Source organism: Gorilla gorilla, chromosome 8 (genome assembly GCF_029281585.2).
Source record: "Gorilla gorilla gorilla isolate KB3781 chromosome 8, NHGRI_mGorGor1-v2.1_pri, whole genome shotgun sequence".
Taxonomy (NCBI): domain Eukaryota; kingdom Metazoa; phylum Chordata; class Mammalia; order Primates; family Hominidae; genus Gorilla; species Gorilla gorilla.
Window position 1 is genome coordinate 66,191,677 of NC_073232.2, and position 15,953 is coordinate 66,207,629.

General features: G+C 42.5%; 1 protein-coding gene across 3 annotated transcripts in view; it reads right to left on the bottom strand.

Moving 5' to 3' along the window:
* The window catches only part of C8H10orf53 (chromosome 8 C10orf53 homolog), a 30,177-nt gene that overhangs the window by 12,865 nt on the left and 1,359 nt on the right, over nucleotides 1–15,953 (bottom strand). Inside the window, exons 2-4 of one of the 3 annotated variants that reach the window (XM_019034463.3) lie at nucleotides 3,120–3,645; nucleotides 1,855–1,974; nucleotides 930–1,208 (exon numbers count right to left, since the gene is read on the bottom strand). In XM_019034463.3, the coding sequence (XP_018890008.2) occupies nucleotides 1,144–1,208; nucleotides 1,855–1,974; nucleotides 3,120–3,186 (252 nt within the window). In that variant the 5' untranslated portion in view covers nucleotides 3,187–3,645 and the 3' untranslated portion in view covers nucleotides 930–1,143. Of the gene's footprint in view, nucleotides 1–929; nucleotides 1,209–1,854; nucleotides 1,975–3,119; nucleotides 3,646–15,953 lie in introns of those variants that run through there. The other 2 variants (XM_004049398.5, XM_004049399.5) reach the window with 2 other exon arrangements.

Sequence of the window (15,953 nt, forward strand, 5' to 3'; positions counted from 1 at the left end):
ACAAGTGAAGCTTGGGCTGGGGTTTTAAAAATTATATCCCCTACTTTGTCCTGTGTTAGAAGGAACTTGTGCAAGCAGTTTCATGGTCCCCAGTGGCCTTTGAAGTTCTGGGGTGCAGGAGGGTTTGAGGCTGCCTGGGGCGATGGTTAGGACTGCTCTCAGAGGGGGCGAAGCCGCAGGTCTCTGAGTGATCCTGAAAGCCCTGCTCCTTCAGCACAGGTGCCCCGGGTCCAGAGTTTTCTGTTAGGGAATCTGGTTTTCTCCTGTATGTGTGAGGCCTTCTTACCATGACCTCCCATTTGACGTCATTAGATCAGTATCTGCATTTCCACCTCTCCGTTACTCTATAGTTAAGAATATATACTACACATTGGTGCATAAGAGTGGAAAGTAAAAATAACATTTCGACATGACTGATTTTCACACTGAACATAGTGAAAACCCTCTTTAACTCTATGGGGCTGTGTTCTACTCCAGAGGGACCAGGGAACCATCTCACATTCTGCTGAGGACTCTTTCGCGCCCTCCTCAGACGATCTTAATGCAAAAGAAGGCAGATCATTTTCTTGTTTTAGATGAGAGAAACTGAAGATTTGATTTCAGCTAATTTTATAATAGCAATTTAAAATATTTATTCCCTCAGGAGTCAGAAATAAATCTGTAGGAATAGCAAGGTTTCCAAATATTAACATTTGCTTTTGGTTCAGACTTTCAAAAGCCTTTATTCCCACTCTTCCCCCAACCTCTCTTTAATTTTACCTGTTCTGAGCTCTTTGAGTACTAAACAATGGAATCTCAGATGCTTCTGGCAACTATGTGTTATTAGTCAGGAATGGCACCTTGTTATTTGATTGCATTTTATTGTTTCCTTCAGCTCAATGTGTACCTGATATTGGAGGGCTCTCCCCATGGGTTGAAACTGAGACATGTTATAAATGATGTGGTTTTTATTATTTCTGTGGGCTCCTGTGCAGCCAGGTGAGAATCCTGAGGCTGTGTAAGCGGGAGGTCAGGCCCGAGTTGCCCTGTTCTGACTAGTTGAGCCCAGTGTCCACACCGTGGCACAGCCACTTCTGCCTGCATCGTAGAATGGCTGGGGCAGCTGCTATTGTGCCGACTTGAGATGCCTGTTCCATGAGGAGATCAGTAGGCATTCAGCACGGCTATCCTGGCCTTTTCACACAGTGGGTCTAGTTTACCATCGCCTCCTAGGGAAACAGATATAATTGTCTTTTGGTTAGCTTTATATACAATTTGTTATCATATCAGACATACCTATGGCTTCCACCCAGAGTGCATTTTCAAAGGCCATGGGCTGGTAAAATGTTAACTAGTTTTTAATAGAGTGTTAGTGGATTGCAAAGCTTTAACTTCTGAGCACAGAGAGGCACGCACGGTGCCAGCCTGCCAGGCCAGAAGCTCTCATTTGAATGTTGCTGATAGTGTCATGCACTGCTGGCATATCAACTCTAAGTGTCTTAGCAAGTCTAGATAGAATAAACAAGTGGAACAAAAGCAGCTTCGAAAGCAAATAATAACAGAATACATATTATTAAAGTACAAAAACCTGTTATCCCTTAATTCCATCACATCCCTTGAAGTCCAGGGCTTCACTTCATTTTCCTTCCTGTTTCCAATGTTTGGGGAAACTCGGAGCATCACACACTTTACTGTGTGGTTTTGGATACTCTCCTCTGTGTGCCACTGAAAGCACAGGGCTTTCAGTACGAGTTTCAAACTCAGAAAGAAACCCAATTTGAATCCAGGCATGATACACTGATCATTTCAACTAGAAATTGAGGGACTCCTCAGAGGAGGCAAATTGCTGGCTGGAAGCATCGCCAAAGGGCTTACCGAACTCGAAGTCCTTAATGTTGCAGTGGAAGATGACTTCTTCATTCACCACGAGTTCCACCACATTCCAGTCTTCTATCTTCTCTAGGATGACCTCATGTCCATCTATGGCCAACACAGCTGGGAAGGACAGAAAAGGAGGTGAGTGACATGGGGTCAGACTTCAAACTAACCTGACTGGTAGCAGTCCTCATGATGACAGTAGCTTGCCTGCCATCTAGTTGCTCATGGGTATCACTCAACTGCCCTGGTAGGCACTTTCTGGGTGCTGGCCCCAGGTGCCCTCACCTTTGCTGGGAAGCACAGCCAGAGGCCTGAGTAATTCAGGTTTCAGTTGCTGTTTGTCCTACACCAAGGTGATCTGTTAAACAATGAGCTTCCTCTAGTAAAGGGCTATTGGACTTTCCAGAGGCTCAATCTTATAGAGACCACACTCAGTGCTGGAGAAGACTTGGGGGAATAGGCAACTTCTTACTCTGCTGATGAAAGTACAAATTGAACACCTTCTGGAGGGCAATTTGGCAGTACCTACCAAAAGCCTCAAAAAATGATTCTAATCTTTAGTCCAGGAAATTACACTTAAAAGAAAGCTTCCTAAGGAAAAAAAATACAGGCAGATTTTTGCAACAAGATGTCTTTTCTCCATTATTATGACAGCAAAATACTGTGAATAACTTATATATCCAATAATGAGAGGATGGCCAGATAAACGGTGGAATGTCCATGTGATGAGATTTTATTTAGACATTTATAAAAATGTTCGTGAACTTTTTTAATGGCAAGAAAAATACATGCAATATAAGCAAAAACTTAGGATACAAATATATATAATACATGTTTAAAATATATAGTCAATATGAATTCAAATATGTATGTAAGAATGAAGAAAATACCTATTGATTATCTGTCTGTGGTGAGATTATGGGAAACTTTTTTCTCTTTATTCTTTCAGCATTTTCCAGATCGCCTATAATAATCTGAAAAAATCTTTTTTAGAAAAGCTAATGAACTAACTTTTTATTCTCATCTTTGGAATCTGCATTTTGATTATCACTTGCATTCAATGGCTCCTTCCCCAAAGAACAGTCATGGAATAATTGTTAGATTTAATCTTTTTATTGTGGAAATGCAAAGGTGTGTGGATTAGAAGAAATGATGTACATTGGACAGCCTAGAGCTCTATTTTTTCCAATGTATTTCTCCCCAGTTTCCTGGATATATTTAACCCATAACATCAATATTAGAGTGGGTGTGCCGATCATTACCTTTGTTGGTCTTCATATGTTGGTGAGAACTTTGTTTAGGATGGAAAGAGAAAACAGACGGGGGCATATTCTTTAAAGTCTTGCCATTTCAATCAGTTTTACACGGAGTAAAGCAAACAGTTATGTCAGTTAATTGCATTTAATTACAGAGACAATTGCTGTTTCAAAACGTTGGTGTGTCCACTTCTTCATCTTTCAATCAGTTCAAGAACATCCAGCCCCAACTGTGAACATTTTAATTGCGCGATTTTAATTTCACTTCTGGAAAGGAACTTCAGAAAGAGACTCAGCAAGGATCTCCATTAACAAGACAGCACTCCCTGGGTACCCATAGGAGGCCCTAATTGACCCGTGTCAGCTAATGCGTCTCTAAAAAAATGCCTGCATCTTTTTCATTGGCATATTTATGATATTGCATCCTGTTTAAGTGTCTTGTTCTTAAACGTCTTTGAAGAAGGCACTCAGCTTGGACCCACGACTTGTTTAAATGAAGCAGTCCAGCTCGTGTGGAAAGGCAGCTGATCATCTAGGGAGACATAAAGGCAGTCCATGGGCAGAGATTTCTGGGATCCCACACTCCCTCAGCAGCAATCCCTCAGGACGGCGGAGCTGCATTTGTCTGAAGACACTCCTGGAGGATGGACTTCAATTTGATAGGAAGAAATCAGGAGCAAAACAACTTCTCCATTCCCACCTTACACCCGCCCCCCCAACCTCCACCTGTGAGGCAAGGTGCTGCCACTCGGCAGTTAACACCCAGTGCCAACTCTCTAAGGCCTGGAGAAGTGAGGGTGCATGGACTGTGGGCAAGGAGCAGCCCTACCGGCGGAGGCCCCAGGAGGTGAGCACACTGCAGCCTGCCCCTGGCCCTCCTGCAGGGCCTGCTGACTAAGCCTCACGTGGCATCTGAGCTTGGCGTTTAAGAGGACAGTGGCACTTATACGGCATGGTGTAGCTCAGAAACAGGAATTGATCCACCGAATCACTCACCCTAGTGAGGTGAGGGGTGCCGAATAATGGGGGTCCACCTCATCTTCGAGTAAATGAAGCCCAACAGGAAGAAACCCTCTTAAGAGACACACCACTCCTCACTCTGCCCTCTACAGGGTTGCAAAGCACAGGCTCTCGTGCTCTTAAAGGGCATGTGTCTTCCTCACTGACCAGAATTATCTCCAAGTGCCTGGTTTTAATACAGGCTCACTGAAGAGGCAAACACAGAATGGCCCTGGGCACTGCCCACGACACTTTTGGACCCACAGAGTGACCAAAGTCTGATTCTTGCTAAAGCAACAAGCTACCTCAGAGTCTACATTGAATATTCAGCCCCAGGACATTCCCTTCCCATCACTCTGGGAGGTGTTGAGCTGGCTCTAAGGTGGCCAGTGCAGGCTTAAGGGATCAAACACTAGACACCCCGGAATTCCTGCAGCTCATCCAAATGCCACTTCTCTACACGGAGCACCCATTTCCTCCCATGAGCTGCTGTGGGGTTGTCTAGTCAAAGAAAGGTCAGATAAATATACTCCCTGAAACAAAGCCTGTGCGAAGGCACTGGGTAAACTCCAGCATAAATCAACCAGAAGCTATAAGGCCACCTGCAGTCCGCCTGCCTCTTTGAAGTGGCACCTCATTCTTCAAGGGGGATCTAAATAAACGAAAGGGACATGGAAAAGGCTCCCTCCTTGCCGGTGCTGGTGGAATTGCACACCATCTGCGAATGATTTAAATGCCGCTGGTCAGGAAGTAGAGGTAAACAGACCTCTCTTCCTCCTCTACTCAGCACAGAGGCATACACACGCCCCCGCGCAAGGGCCGCTGATGCATAGCTAGCACAGGAGAATGGCACACAGAGTGTCTCAGCTACGTGGGGTGGATTCTATTTTATGGATTGGTTTCAATTCCTTCCAAGCCCTTTGAGTGGGTCATTTGGCAAACTTAAGTAGAGCATGCAAGGGGCAAGTGTGGCCAGGGAAATTACTTAGAACTTTTTGTTAAGCATTAGTTTAGCTTCACCAGCATTGAGGCCATAGTGGAAACATTTTGCTGAGTTATTATAATTCATGGATAATAAAGAAAGAACAAAAATGTTCAGATTGCTAAAGGCATGGTAAGTTCAGAAAAGATCAGGTCTATTTCTAAAGCCAGCAGGGCTTCGGGAAATGATAAAGAGCTGTAATTTTAAAAGAAACACATAGAATTCAGATGTAGATTTTACAGAGGAGGGCCTGCAAAGGTACCACTCTCTGCCTGCTGTGCGGTGAGTGCTGGATCTAAAGTTGTGGGGGGTGCAGATGCTCCCTGCTTTGCTGCGGTGAACACCCTGGCCCTTGTTGGCTGCCGGTATTACATGACTTATCATTCATCGAAACACAGAACTGACTTTACAAATCAACCACCTACTGATACCTTGCAACCCTCAAGTCTCCTTCAGCCATAAAAATGCTCCTCTTGCTCTTTCTCCAAATACTCTTCCCTTCCCCTATTGTGGGAAGAGCCGCCTGCGCCTGCTGCCTTCGCTTTTTGCTGTGTTTCCACCCGCTCACCTCCTGCAGGGAAGCCTTCAGCTCACCATGTCCAGAGCCTGCCCTCTCAGAGGTCAGGAAACCATCGCACATTCAATGGCTTCCCAGCGCTCCCCATCCCTCTCGGACCCACCTCCTTTCTTGTTTCTTTAAAATACTTTTGATGGTAAAAACAAATATGTTTTTTGATCTCTAAATTTTAAAAATCAAGTTATCAATGTAATGAAGATTCATAATTCTTTTTTAAAAAAACTTTAAAATTATAGAAAAGGACAACATTTTAAAAATGACCCCTAATTCTTCTCTCCCTCTGTCTTTTTCAGTGGCAGTAAGACCATGGCATTCAGGACCATGCTTTGTTCCCTTCGCACTGCATCGTGTGCCCCAGCCCTGTCACACACATAGAGTAGCTGCATTCTTCTTCAGCGCTGTGTAGGATTTTACATGATGTATGCACTACAATTTATTTACCCATTCCTTTTTCTGATTGTTTCCAATTTTTCGCTATCACTGAGAATGTTGTAGAAAACATTCACAGCATGCATCCTAGTGCGTGTGTGAGGTTTGTTTTTTCTTTTGTAAGGAAGATATTGAGAAATGGAACAGCTGGATTCTACAGTATATGATCACATTTTAACAGACACTGCCAAGTTGTCCTCTAAAGGAGACAGTTCAATTTACTCTCCCGCCGAGGGTAAATTAGGAAAATACTTTTTTTCTCAGTCTTTCATCAGCCATGAATTCTTCTCTCCTAGAAATCACCTCTACTCAATAGTTTGGAGCCCACTGGTAATTTTCTTCCTGAAATACCATCGCTTGCCCCCTTATGCCTCCAGTTCTCTCCTCCCTCTGCCCCTGCTCCTCCACAGGCTGCTCCTCTTAACACACCCTGCCCTCGGGGGGCTGTCTCGTCATCCTGCCATCTCCAGTCCTGTCTTTCCTTGCTTCCTCCACAGTCTTGCCTCCTGTGGTTCTAGCATTCGGCTTTACGCAGGTTGATTTTCTTAACTAATGTTTATTCTTACAATATGCCAGGCACAGCTCTGGGCTGGTACCCAGCAGAGAACAGAACCAGAAAAGAACTCCTGCCCCTTCCCTCCTCAAAGCATGCCTCCAAGTGGGGGAGAAGGGTAACAAGGTATACAGGTGAGTGCGTGCTGAGGTAGGTAATTACGAGCACGAAGAAGAAATAAGGAGGGAAGGGAGATCAGGAAGAGGGAGGCAGAGGGAAGTGTTGACATTTTTGTTGGGATGCCCAAGGAAGGCCTGCCCATGAAGGTGACTTTTGAGGAATATCTTGAGACTGAGAGAATGAAGCTGAAGACCACGTAGGAAAGAGCGTTCCAGGAGGAGCGGCTGTGAAGCCCTGAGGTGGGAGCTGGCTAGGATCATTGAAGGACTGCAGGAGGTGGCTGTGGCTGTGGCTGCAGCAGCGGGCCAGAGAGAGGATAGGCAGAAGCAGGAGGGGGTGAGATGAGGGGGGCCATAAGGAGCCTAGAGGGCCATGTGAGCCTTTGGCTTCTCCCCTGAGTGAGCTGGGGGCCCCTGGAATGTTCTCAGGGGTAAAGGTCATGCTGTTTCATGTGATTCAGGTTTACCAGTATCAGCTGGCTGTGGTACTGAGAACAGACTGCAAGCAGATGAGGGTTGCAGGGAAGTCAGGAGGCCAGGGCAGTAATCCAGGCAGGAGATGATGGCGGGTGGACAAAAAATGCAGAAGGGGTAGTCAGGAGGCCTAAGAGGGATTAATTCTGGGCGCACTTTGAGGGCAGAGCTGACAAATTGTGTTGACAGACTAAACAGGGAGTGTAAGGGAAAGAGGAGTGAGAGGTGCCTGCAGGGTGTCTGGCCTGAGAAACTGCAAGATGGAGCTGCTGTGAGCAGTGGAGAGGGAAAGTGGGCAGAGCTGCTGGTGGGGGTGAGTGCTAGGGGTCTAGCTGGAAATTTGGGGCATTCTAAGTCTGAGATGCCTACTCAACATGCCAGTGGCTACGAGAGGTCCTGATTAAAGACATAAATTTGGAAGTTCATCGCATATAAAAGTCATTTAAAGTCATAGCTACTCCTGACTCAAATCTCCTGCCTTCATCTTTCTTCCAAACTCCAGAACGTAATTTCCAGCCACTGGCTTAATATTTCTTAATAGTTCATTCCACCCCACACCCTGCCATTTCTCCTTCTTAAATTTCTTCTTCCAAAATTGGACTCTTAAGGTACATCCCAGATCTCATCATCCTTTAGCTCAAAAACCTTCACTGGCTTCCTGTTGCCAAGGATGAGACAGGCTGGACTCTCTTGTTGCACATCCTCCTCCAACCAGACCCAATAGCCTGCTGCTCCCCAGAAGTGCCCAGGTTGCCTGCACCTCCCCTTCCCAATGAGCCTTCCTCAGGAGCAATAAGAACTAATGCTTGCAGAGCCCTGACTGTGTGTAGGCATGGAGTTAATTACTTTACATGCACTTGCTCATCAGAATCTCACATTGGTGAGACAGGGATTCACATTCCTCTGTTACCAACAAGGAAACTGAGGCTCATAAAGGTAAAACCACTTGATTTTCACCTTGACTGCAAAGCTACTAAATGGTGGAGCCCAATTCAAACCATATGTGTTGACTTCAGAGCCCTTGTGCTTATCCTCTGCTCATGCCATCTCCCTGCCAGAAGTGCCAAAAATGTAGACAGGAGATAAGTGACCAGGGAGAGGTGACAACTAAAGCTGACATGATTTGTGGACAAACTAGATGGGGAGTTTCCCCCCCAATACTGATAAGTTGTGTATTATAACAAAATGTTCATTTATGGATCCTGCTTTAATAAAATTTTTGGTATGTAAATGATCTAATGGAACTCCTACAATCATGCTGGTTGTGGCAGGAGCAAGGAACTTATGTCAGCAAAACAGCAGAGCAGACAGCTCCAAACTCCCATTCCTCTGCAGATACATAAAAAACAAAACAAAACCCAGAAACGGTCAGAACCAACATTGTCAAAACTCTGGAAAACAGTCAAAGGTCTACAGCAACCAAGTGAATACTGAATCAAAGAAAAGGCGACTTTAAAATGGTAGGAAAGCTTTGTGGCATGTTTGCCTGCCCTTGCCTCACCTTTTCTCTGACCTGGTGGCAGTCTTGAAGATAGCAGCCTGTGTTCCCAGTACGGGACTCTGGTTCTTGATTCCAGAGGGAGCAGAGTGGACCTTATTTACAAATTATTGTGTTTGTTCTAACCCATCTGTGGGCTTCCTGAAGAACTGACTCAAGGCACTTGTGTTTGTTTGCCTAACTTGGAACTCACACAGGGTGGAAAAGCCGTGGGCAGTGCTCACAAACATTGTAAGGCAAATGAAAAACCTGCAGCTGCCTGGGCAAAAGATTATAGTCAAGACACACAATAGATCTCATAAAGCCTAAGAGAAAAGCTAGAGAGAGTTTCTTTGAAAAATTAGGGCATTCAAAGGCACCCATGTACACTGAGGAATTTAGAAAGTCAGTACAGGCTCAGATCAGGATGCATGCTCAGAAAAGACCATGAAGATCCTGCAATTTCATCACTGGCTGATCTATAGGTTCATGAAAGCAGGACGTAAAGGCTGAGGCAAAATTGTAACAGCCTGGCCAAGTGTTATAGGAGTGTCTCAAAATGGAGCAAATACACAAATAATGGGAGAGGGTTTTTATTTGTTTGTTTGATTTTAAAGCTCTTTGCACTCAAGAAACTTTAGTCAAAACACTGATTGACCACAAGCTAAGCCTTCAACAGTTAGGAATGGCAAGCTCTGGGGAAAGAGGGAAATCTGATTTCCAGAGATTATACATTATCATATTTGAATGTCCAGTTTTCAACAAAAGGAATCACAAAGCATACAAAAAACCAGGAAAGTATGGGCCATGTAAAGGAAAAAATTAATTAACAGAAACTGTTTCTGAGGAAGCCCAGGCATTGGGCTTACATTAAATCCACTATATTAAATATGCTCAAAGAGCCAAAGGAAGCCAGGGACAAAGAACTAAAAGAAATTAGAAAAATGATGTATGAACAAAATGAGAATATCAGTAAAGAGAAATTATAAAAAGGAACCAAACAAGTCCTGGAGTTGAAAAGTATAATAACTAAAATGAAAAATGTACTACACAGATTCAACAGCAGATTTGAGTAAGCAGAAGAAATCAGCAAACTTGAAGACAGGGCAATTGAGACTACCCAGTAATGGAGGAAACAGCCCCCAATATTTCAATGTAGGTTCTTTCTATTTTCCCTTAGTGTTGGCTGGTCTGAGAAACAGAGAGAAAGAGTACAAAGAGAGAAATTTTATAGCTGGGCCTCTGGGGGTGCCATCATGTATTGGTAGGACCATGATGGCACCCTCGAGCCGCAAAACCAGCAAGTTTTTATTAGGGATTTTAAAAGGGGAGGAGGTGTACCAACAGGGAGTAGGTCACAAGGACCACATGCTTCAAAGGGCAATAAAGATCACAGGGCAAGGCAAAATTAGGATTGCTGATGAGTCTATGTCCCGCTGTGCACGCATTGTCTTGATAAACATCTTAACAGGAAACAGGGTTCGAGAGCAGACAACCGGTCTGACTAGAATTTACCAGGCTGGAATTTCTCAATCCTAGTAAGCCTGAGGGTACTGCAAGAGACCAGGGCGTATTTCAGTCCTTATCTCAACCGCATAAGACAGACACTCCTAGAGCAGCCGTCTATAGACCTACCCCCAGGAATGCATTCCTTTCCCAGGGTCTCAATTATTAATATTCCTTGCTGGGAAAAGAATTCAGTGACATTTCTCCTACTCACACATCTGTCTCTAGGCTTTCTGCAAGAAGAGAAATACGGCTGTATTCTGCCCGACCCCGCAGGCAGACCTCATGGTTATCTTCCCTCATTCCCTGAAAATCACTGTTATTCTGTTCTTTTTCAGGGTGCGCTGATTTCATATTGTTCAAACACACATATTTTACAATCAATTTGTAAAATAGTGGTCCTGAGGTGACGTACATTCTCAGCTTGTGAAGATAACAGGATTAAGAGATTAAAGTAAAGACAGGCATAAGAAATTATAAGAGTATTGATTGGAGAAGTGATAAATGTCCATGAAATCTTCACAAGTTATTTTCAGAGACTGCAGTAAAGACAGGTGTAAGAAATTATAAAAGTATTAATTTTGGGAACTGATAAATGTCCATGAAATCTTCACAATTTATGTTCTTCTGCCTCAGCTCCAGCTGGTCCCTCTGTTCAGGGTCCCTGACTTGCTGCAACAACCCAGTCTGAGGAGTAGAAAGGAAAAAGAATGAAGAAAAATGAACAGCCCTGGAGACCTGTGGGATGCCCTCAAGTACAACAACATATACCTAGTGAAAGTCCCAGGAGAAAAGGAAATAGAGAAAGGGACAGAAAGAATATCTGAAGAAATAATGGCTGAAAACTCCCCAAATTTGATGAAAGACATGAAAGTACCTATCCAAGAAGCTCAACCAACTCCAAGCAGGATAAACTCAAAAAGTATTATACTAAGACACATTATAAACAAATTGTCAAAAGACAAAGAGAGAATCTTGAAAGCAGTGAGAAAGAAATGACTCATCACACACAGATTCTCAATAAGATTATCAGCTTTCTCATCAGAATCCATGGAGGCCAGAAGGCAGTGGGATACATATTTAAAGTGCAGAAAGGAAAAAAACAAGAACCTGTTGTATTGGTCAGAATTCTCCAGAGAAAGAGAACCAATAAAATATATGTGTGTGTAAGTGTGTGTGTGTGTACATATACATACACAAATATATATACATTATACACATGTACAGATGTTCCTCAACTCACAGTGAACTTAAGTCTTGATGAACCCATTGTAAGTTGAAAATATTTTAAGTTAAAAATGCATTTAGGGCACCTAACATACTCAACATCATAGCTTAGCCTAGTCTACTTTAAAAACGCTGAGAACACTTACATTAGCCTATAGCTGGGCAAAATTATCTAATACAAAGCCTATTTGACAATAAAGTGTTGAATATTTTACATAACTTATTGAATACTATACTGAAAGTGAAAAACAGAATGGGGTTGTATGGGTACTCACCATTAATGTACACAGCTGAAAGCATCAGCATATAGTCAAAAATCAAAAGTCAAACAATTGTAAGTCAGGGACCATCTGTGTGTGTGCGTGTGTGTGTGTATGTGTGTGTTTGAGAGAGAGAGAGAAAGAGAGCAGAGAGATTTTAAGGAATTGGTTCACAGGCTAGGCTACAGACAGAGGTAGAGTTTCTATGTTGCAGTCTTGGGGAGAATCCCTTGTTCTTTGAAAAACATCAATGTTTGTTCTCTTAAGGCCTTCAACTGATTGAAGGAGGCCCACTGAACGTTTTCCCCTTAAGATCAAGAACAAGGCAAGGATGCCCACCTTTGCACTTCTATTTAACATAGTATTAGGAGTACCAGCCAGATAAATTAGGCAAGAAAAAGAAATAAAAGTCATCTAAATTGGAAAGGAAGAAGACTACCTCTATTTGCAGATTACATAATCTTATATCCCAAAACTGCTAGTGTTCTTAAAAAAATGTTGTTAATGCTAATAAATGAAATTGGCAAAGTTGAAGGAATTAACAAAATTAACACACAAAAAGCAGTTGTATTTCTACACACTAGCAATGATTGATCTGAAAAGGAGATAAAATAATTCCATTTATAGTAGTATCTAAAAGAACAAAACACTTAGGAATATATGCAAACAATTAGGTGCAAGTCTTATACACTGAAAACTATAAAAGTTGCTAAAATAAATTAAGGAAGATCGAAATAAATGAAAATGCATCCTGTGTGCATAGACTAAACGGCTTAATATTGTTAAAATAACAATACTACCCAAAGGATTATACAGATTCAATGCAATACCTATCACATTCCCAATGGTGTTTTTTGCAGAAGTGGAAAAACCTATCTTAAAATTCATAGGGAACTGCAAGGGACCTAAAATAGATAAAACAATCTTGAGAAAAAACTAAGTTGGAAGACTCACATTTCCTGATTTCAAAACTTACTAGAAAGCTACAGTAATCAAACTCATGTGATACTGACATAAGGATAGACATATAAAGCAATGGAATAGAATTGAGAGCCTAGAAATAAATGTTCACAGTGACTGATGTGAATGAACAGTCAGTTGATTCTTGACATGGGTGCGAAGACCATTCAATTCGTAAAGAACAGTCGCTTTAACAAAAGGTCTTGGGATAATTGGATATCCATATGAATATCTTTTGAATGAATTTGGACCCTTACATTACACCATATACAAAAATTAACTCAAAATGGATCAAAGATCTAAATTTAGGAATTATAAAACTCTTAGAAGAAAACATAGGGGCAAATCTGCATAATCTTGGATTTGACAATGGTTTCTTTCTTTTTTTTAGACAGAGTCTTTTGCTCTGTCACCCAGTCTGGAATGCAGTGGCACAATCTTGATTCACTGCAACCTCGGCCTCCAGGGCTCAAGTGATCCTTCCACCTCAGCCTCCTGAGTAGCTGGGACTACAGGTGCGTGCCATCACACCCACCTAATTTTTGTGTTTTCTATAGAGATGGCTGGTTTCTACAAAAAGGGCTGGTTTTGAACTTCAAACCAGGCTGGTCTTGAACTCCTGGGTTCAAGTGATCCACCTGCCTCAGCCTCCCAAAGTGCAGGCATTGCAGGTATGAGCCACCATGCCCAGCAGACAATGGTTTCTTAAACAGCATATCACAGGCAAAATAAGAAAAAAACAGATAAATTGGACTTCATTAAAATTAAAAATTTTGTGCATCAAAGGACACTATCAAGAAAGTGAAAAGATAATTTACAGAGTGGGAGAAAATATTTGCAAATCATTTATCTATTAAGGGTCTCATATTCAGAATATCTAAAGAAATTTTCCAACTCAGTAACAAAAAAAGTGCAACCCAATTTAAAAAATGGGCAAAGGATTTGAACAGACATTTCTCCATAGACATACAAATGGCCAATAAGCACATAAAAAGATGTTCAACATCACCAATCATTAGGGAAATTTAAGTGAAAACCACAAGCTACCATTTCACACCTACTGCGATGGCTGTAATCAAAACCAAAGAAAATTGAAATCCTTGTGCATTGCTAGTGGGAATGTAAAATGGTGCAGCTGCTTTGGAAAACAGTTTGGTCATTCCTCAAAAAGTTAAATATAGAATTACCATATGACTCAGCAATTTCAGTCCCTTAAAACAAAGGGATTCAAACAGATATTTGTTTACCAGTGTTCATAACAGCATTATTCACAGTAGTGGAAATGTGGAAACAACCCAAGTGTCTATCAACAGATAAACAGATAAACAAAATATGGCATATCTGCCACAAAAAGGAATAAAGTAGTATAATACATGCTGTAGCATGGATAAACCTTGAAATATTATGCTAAGTGAAATAAGCTACAAAGTAGATTGCAGGTTACCAGGGGCTGGGGGTGTAGGTGAGAGGTGAAGCCAGCTGGGCTTCTGGGTCGGGTGGGGACTTGGAGAACTTTTCTGTCTAGCTAGTGGATTGTAAATGCACCAATCAGCACTCTGTGTCTAGCTAGAGGATTGTAAATGCACCAATCAGCACTCTGTAAAATGAGCCAATCAGCACTCTGTAAAATGGACCAATCAGCAGGACATGGGCGGGGCCAAATAAGGGAATAAAAGCTGGCCACCTGTGCCAGCAGCAGCAACCAGCTCCCGTCCCCCTCCACGCTGTGGGAGATTTGTTCTTTCACTCCTCATAACAAATCTTGCTGCTGCTCACTCTTTGGGTCTGCACCACCTTTAAGAGCTGTAACACTCACTGCAAGGGTCTGCAACTTCATTCCTGAAGTCAGCAAGACCACGAGCCCACCAGGAGGAACAAACAACTCTGGACGCACCACCTTTAAGAGCTGTAACACTCACCGCGAAGTCCCTGGCTTCATTCTTGAAGTCAGCGAGACCATGAACCCACCAGAAGGAATAAATTCTGGACACAGAGGGATAGGGTGTTGTTGCTTAATGAATACAGTTTCTGTCTGGGGTGTTGAAAAATTTTAAAAAGAGAGAATAGTGATGGTTCCACAACATTGTAAAGATAATTAATGTCACTGAATTGTATGCTTAACATGGTTAAAATGGCAAAATTTTAAATATATGTTTTACCCACGTTATTTTTAGAGAAAGTGAACATAAACTAAAGGTAGATTATGAGGTGAGGGTGGGTAGGTGTGGCTCATCAGAGGGGGAGGAAGAGAAAAGTCACTTATTTAGGCTGTCTTCTTAGCCAAAACTACAAAACATTTTAAACATCACCATGCAACACTGCTAGGAATTGAATTGTTGCCCCCCTTTCCCCAACTTCATATATGGAAGCCCTAACTCCCAATGTGACTATAGGTGCTTAAAGAGGTAATTAAGGTTAAATGAAGTTATAAGGATGAGGACCCAATCTGATAGGATTACTGTCTGTCTTCTTATAAGAAGAGACACCAGAGAGCTTGCTCCCCGCTCTCCCCATATAATCCCACCAGGTGAGGACAAGAGAGAAGGTGGCTGTCAGCAAGCCAGGAAGAGCGCCCAGAGCCTTCACCAGAAGCTGACCTTGCCAGACCTTGATCAGGGACTTTTAGCCTTTAGACTGAAAAAATATATTCTATTGTTTAAGTCCCATAGTCTTATGGTATTTTGTTTTGGCAATCCCAATAGACAAATACAAACATGGAGGTATTTGCAACAGAAATTTCTCTATCAACTGTTCTCTCACAGAAAGTAACTCCCTCTGCTGATTGAAATCCTACCCATCCTTCAAACTCAAACTCAAATGCCATCTCTTCCAGAAGGCTTTCCCTGATTGCTCAGCTAAAACTAATTTCTGTGTTCTTAGACTTCAGGGTATTTTGCCTGGAAGAGTCTTAGTTTGGGTCATATGATGGGAGTTCATCAATGGTCATTCCTGGGCTCTCATCTCATTCTATATGTTCTCTCCAAGTCGATGACTCACGTCTTTCTATCTCCATTTCAGACTTTTTCTCTGAACTCCAGAACAACAGAGCTGATTCAGCACTTCTGTCTAGGTAGCCGAAAGCACATGAAGCTTAATTCAGATGCTCCTTGACTTATGATGGGGCTAGGTCCCAATGAGCCCACTGTAAATGGAAAGTGGGCTTAATACCTGGATAAGCCCATCATAAAGTGGAAAAATCGTTAAGTGGAACCATTGTAGGTTCAGATGTGCCTCAACTTAGGATAGGGTTACCTCCCAATAAACCCATCCTAAAGTC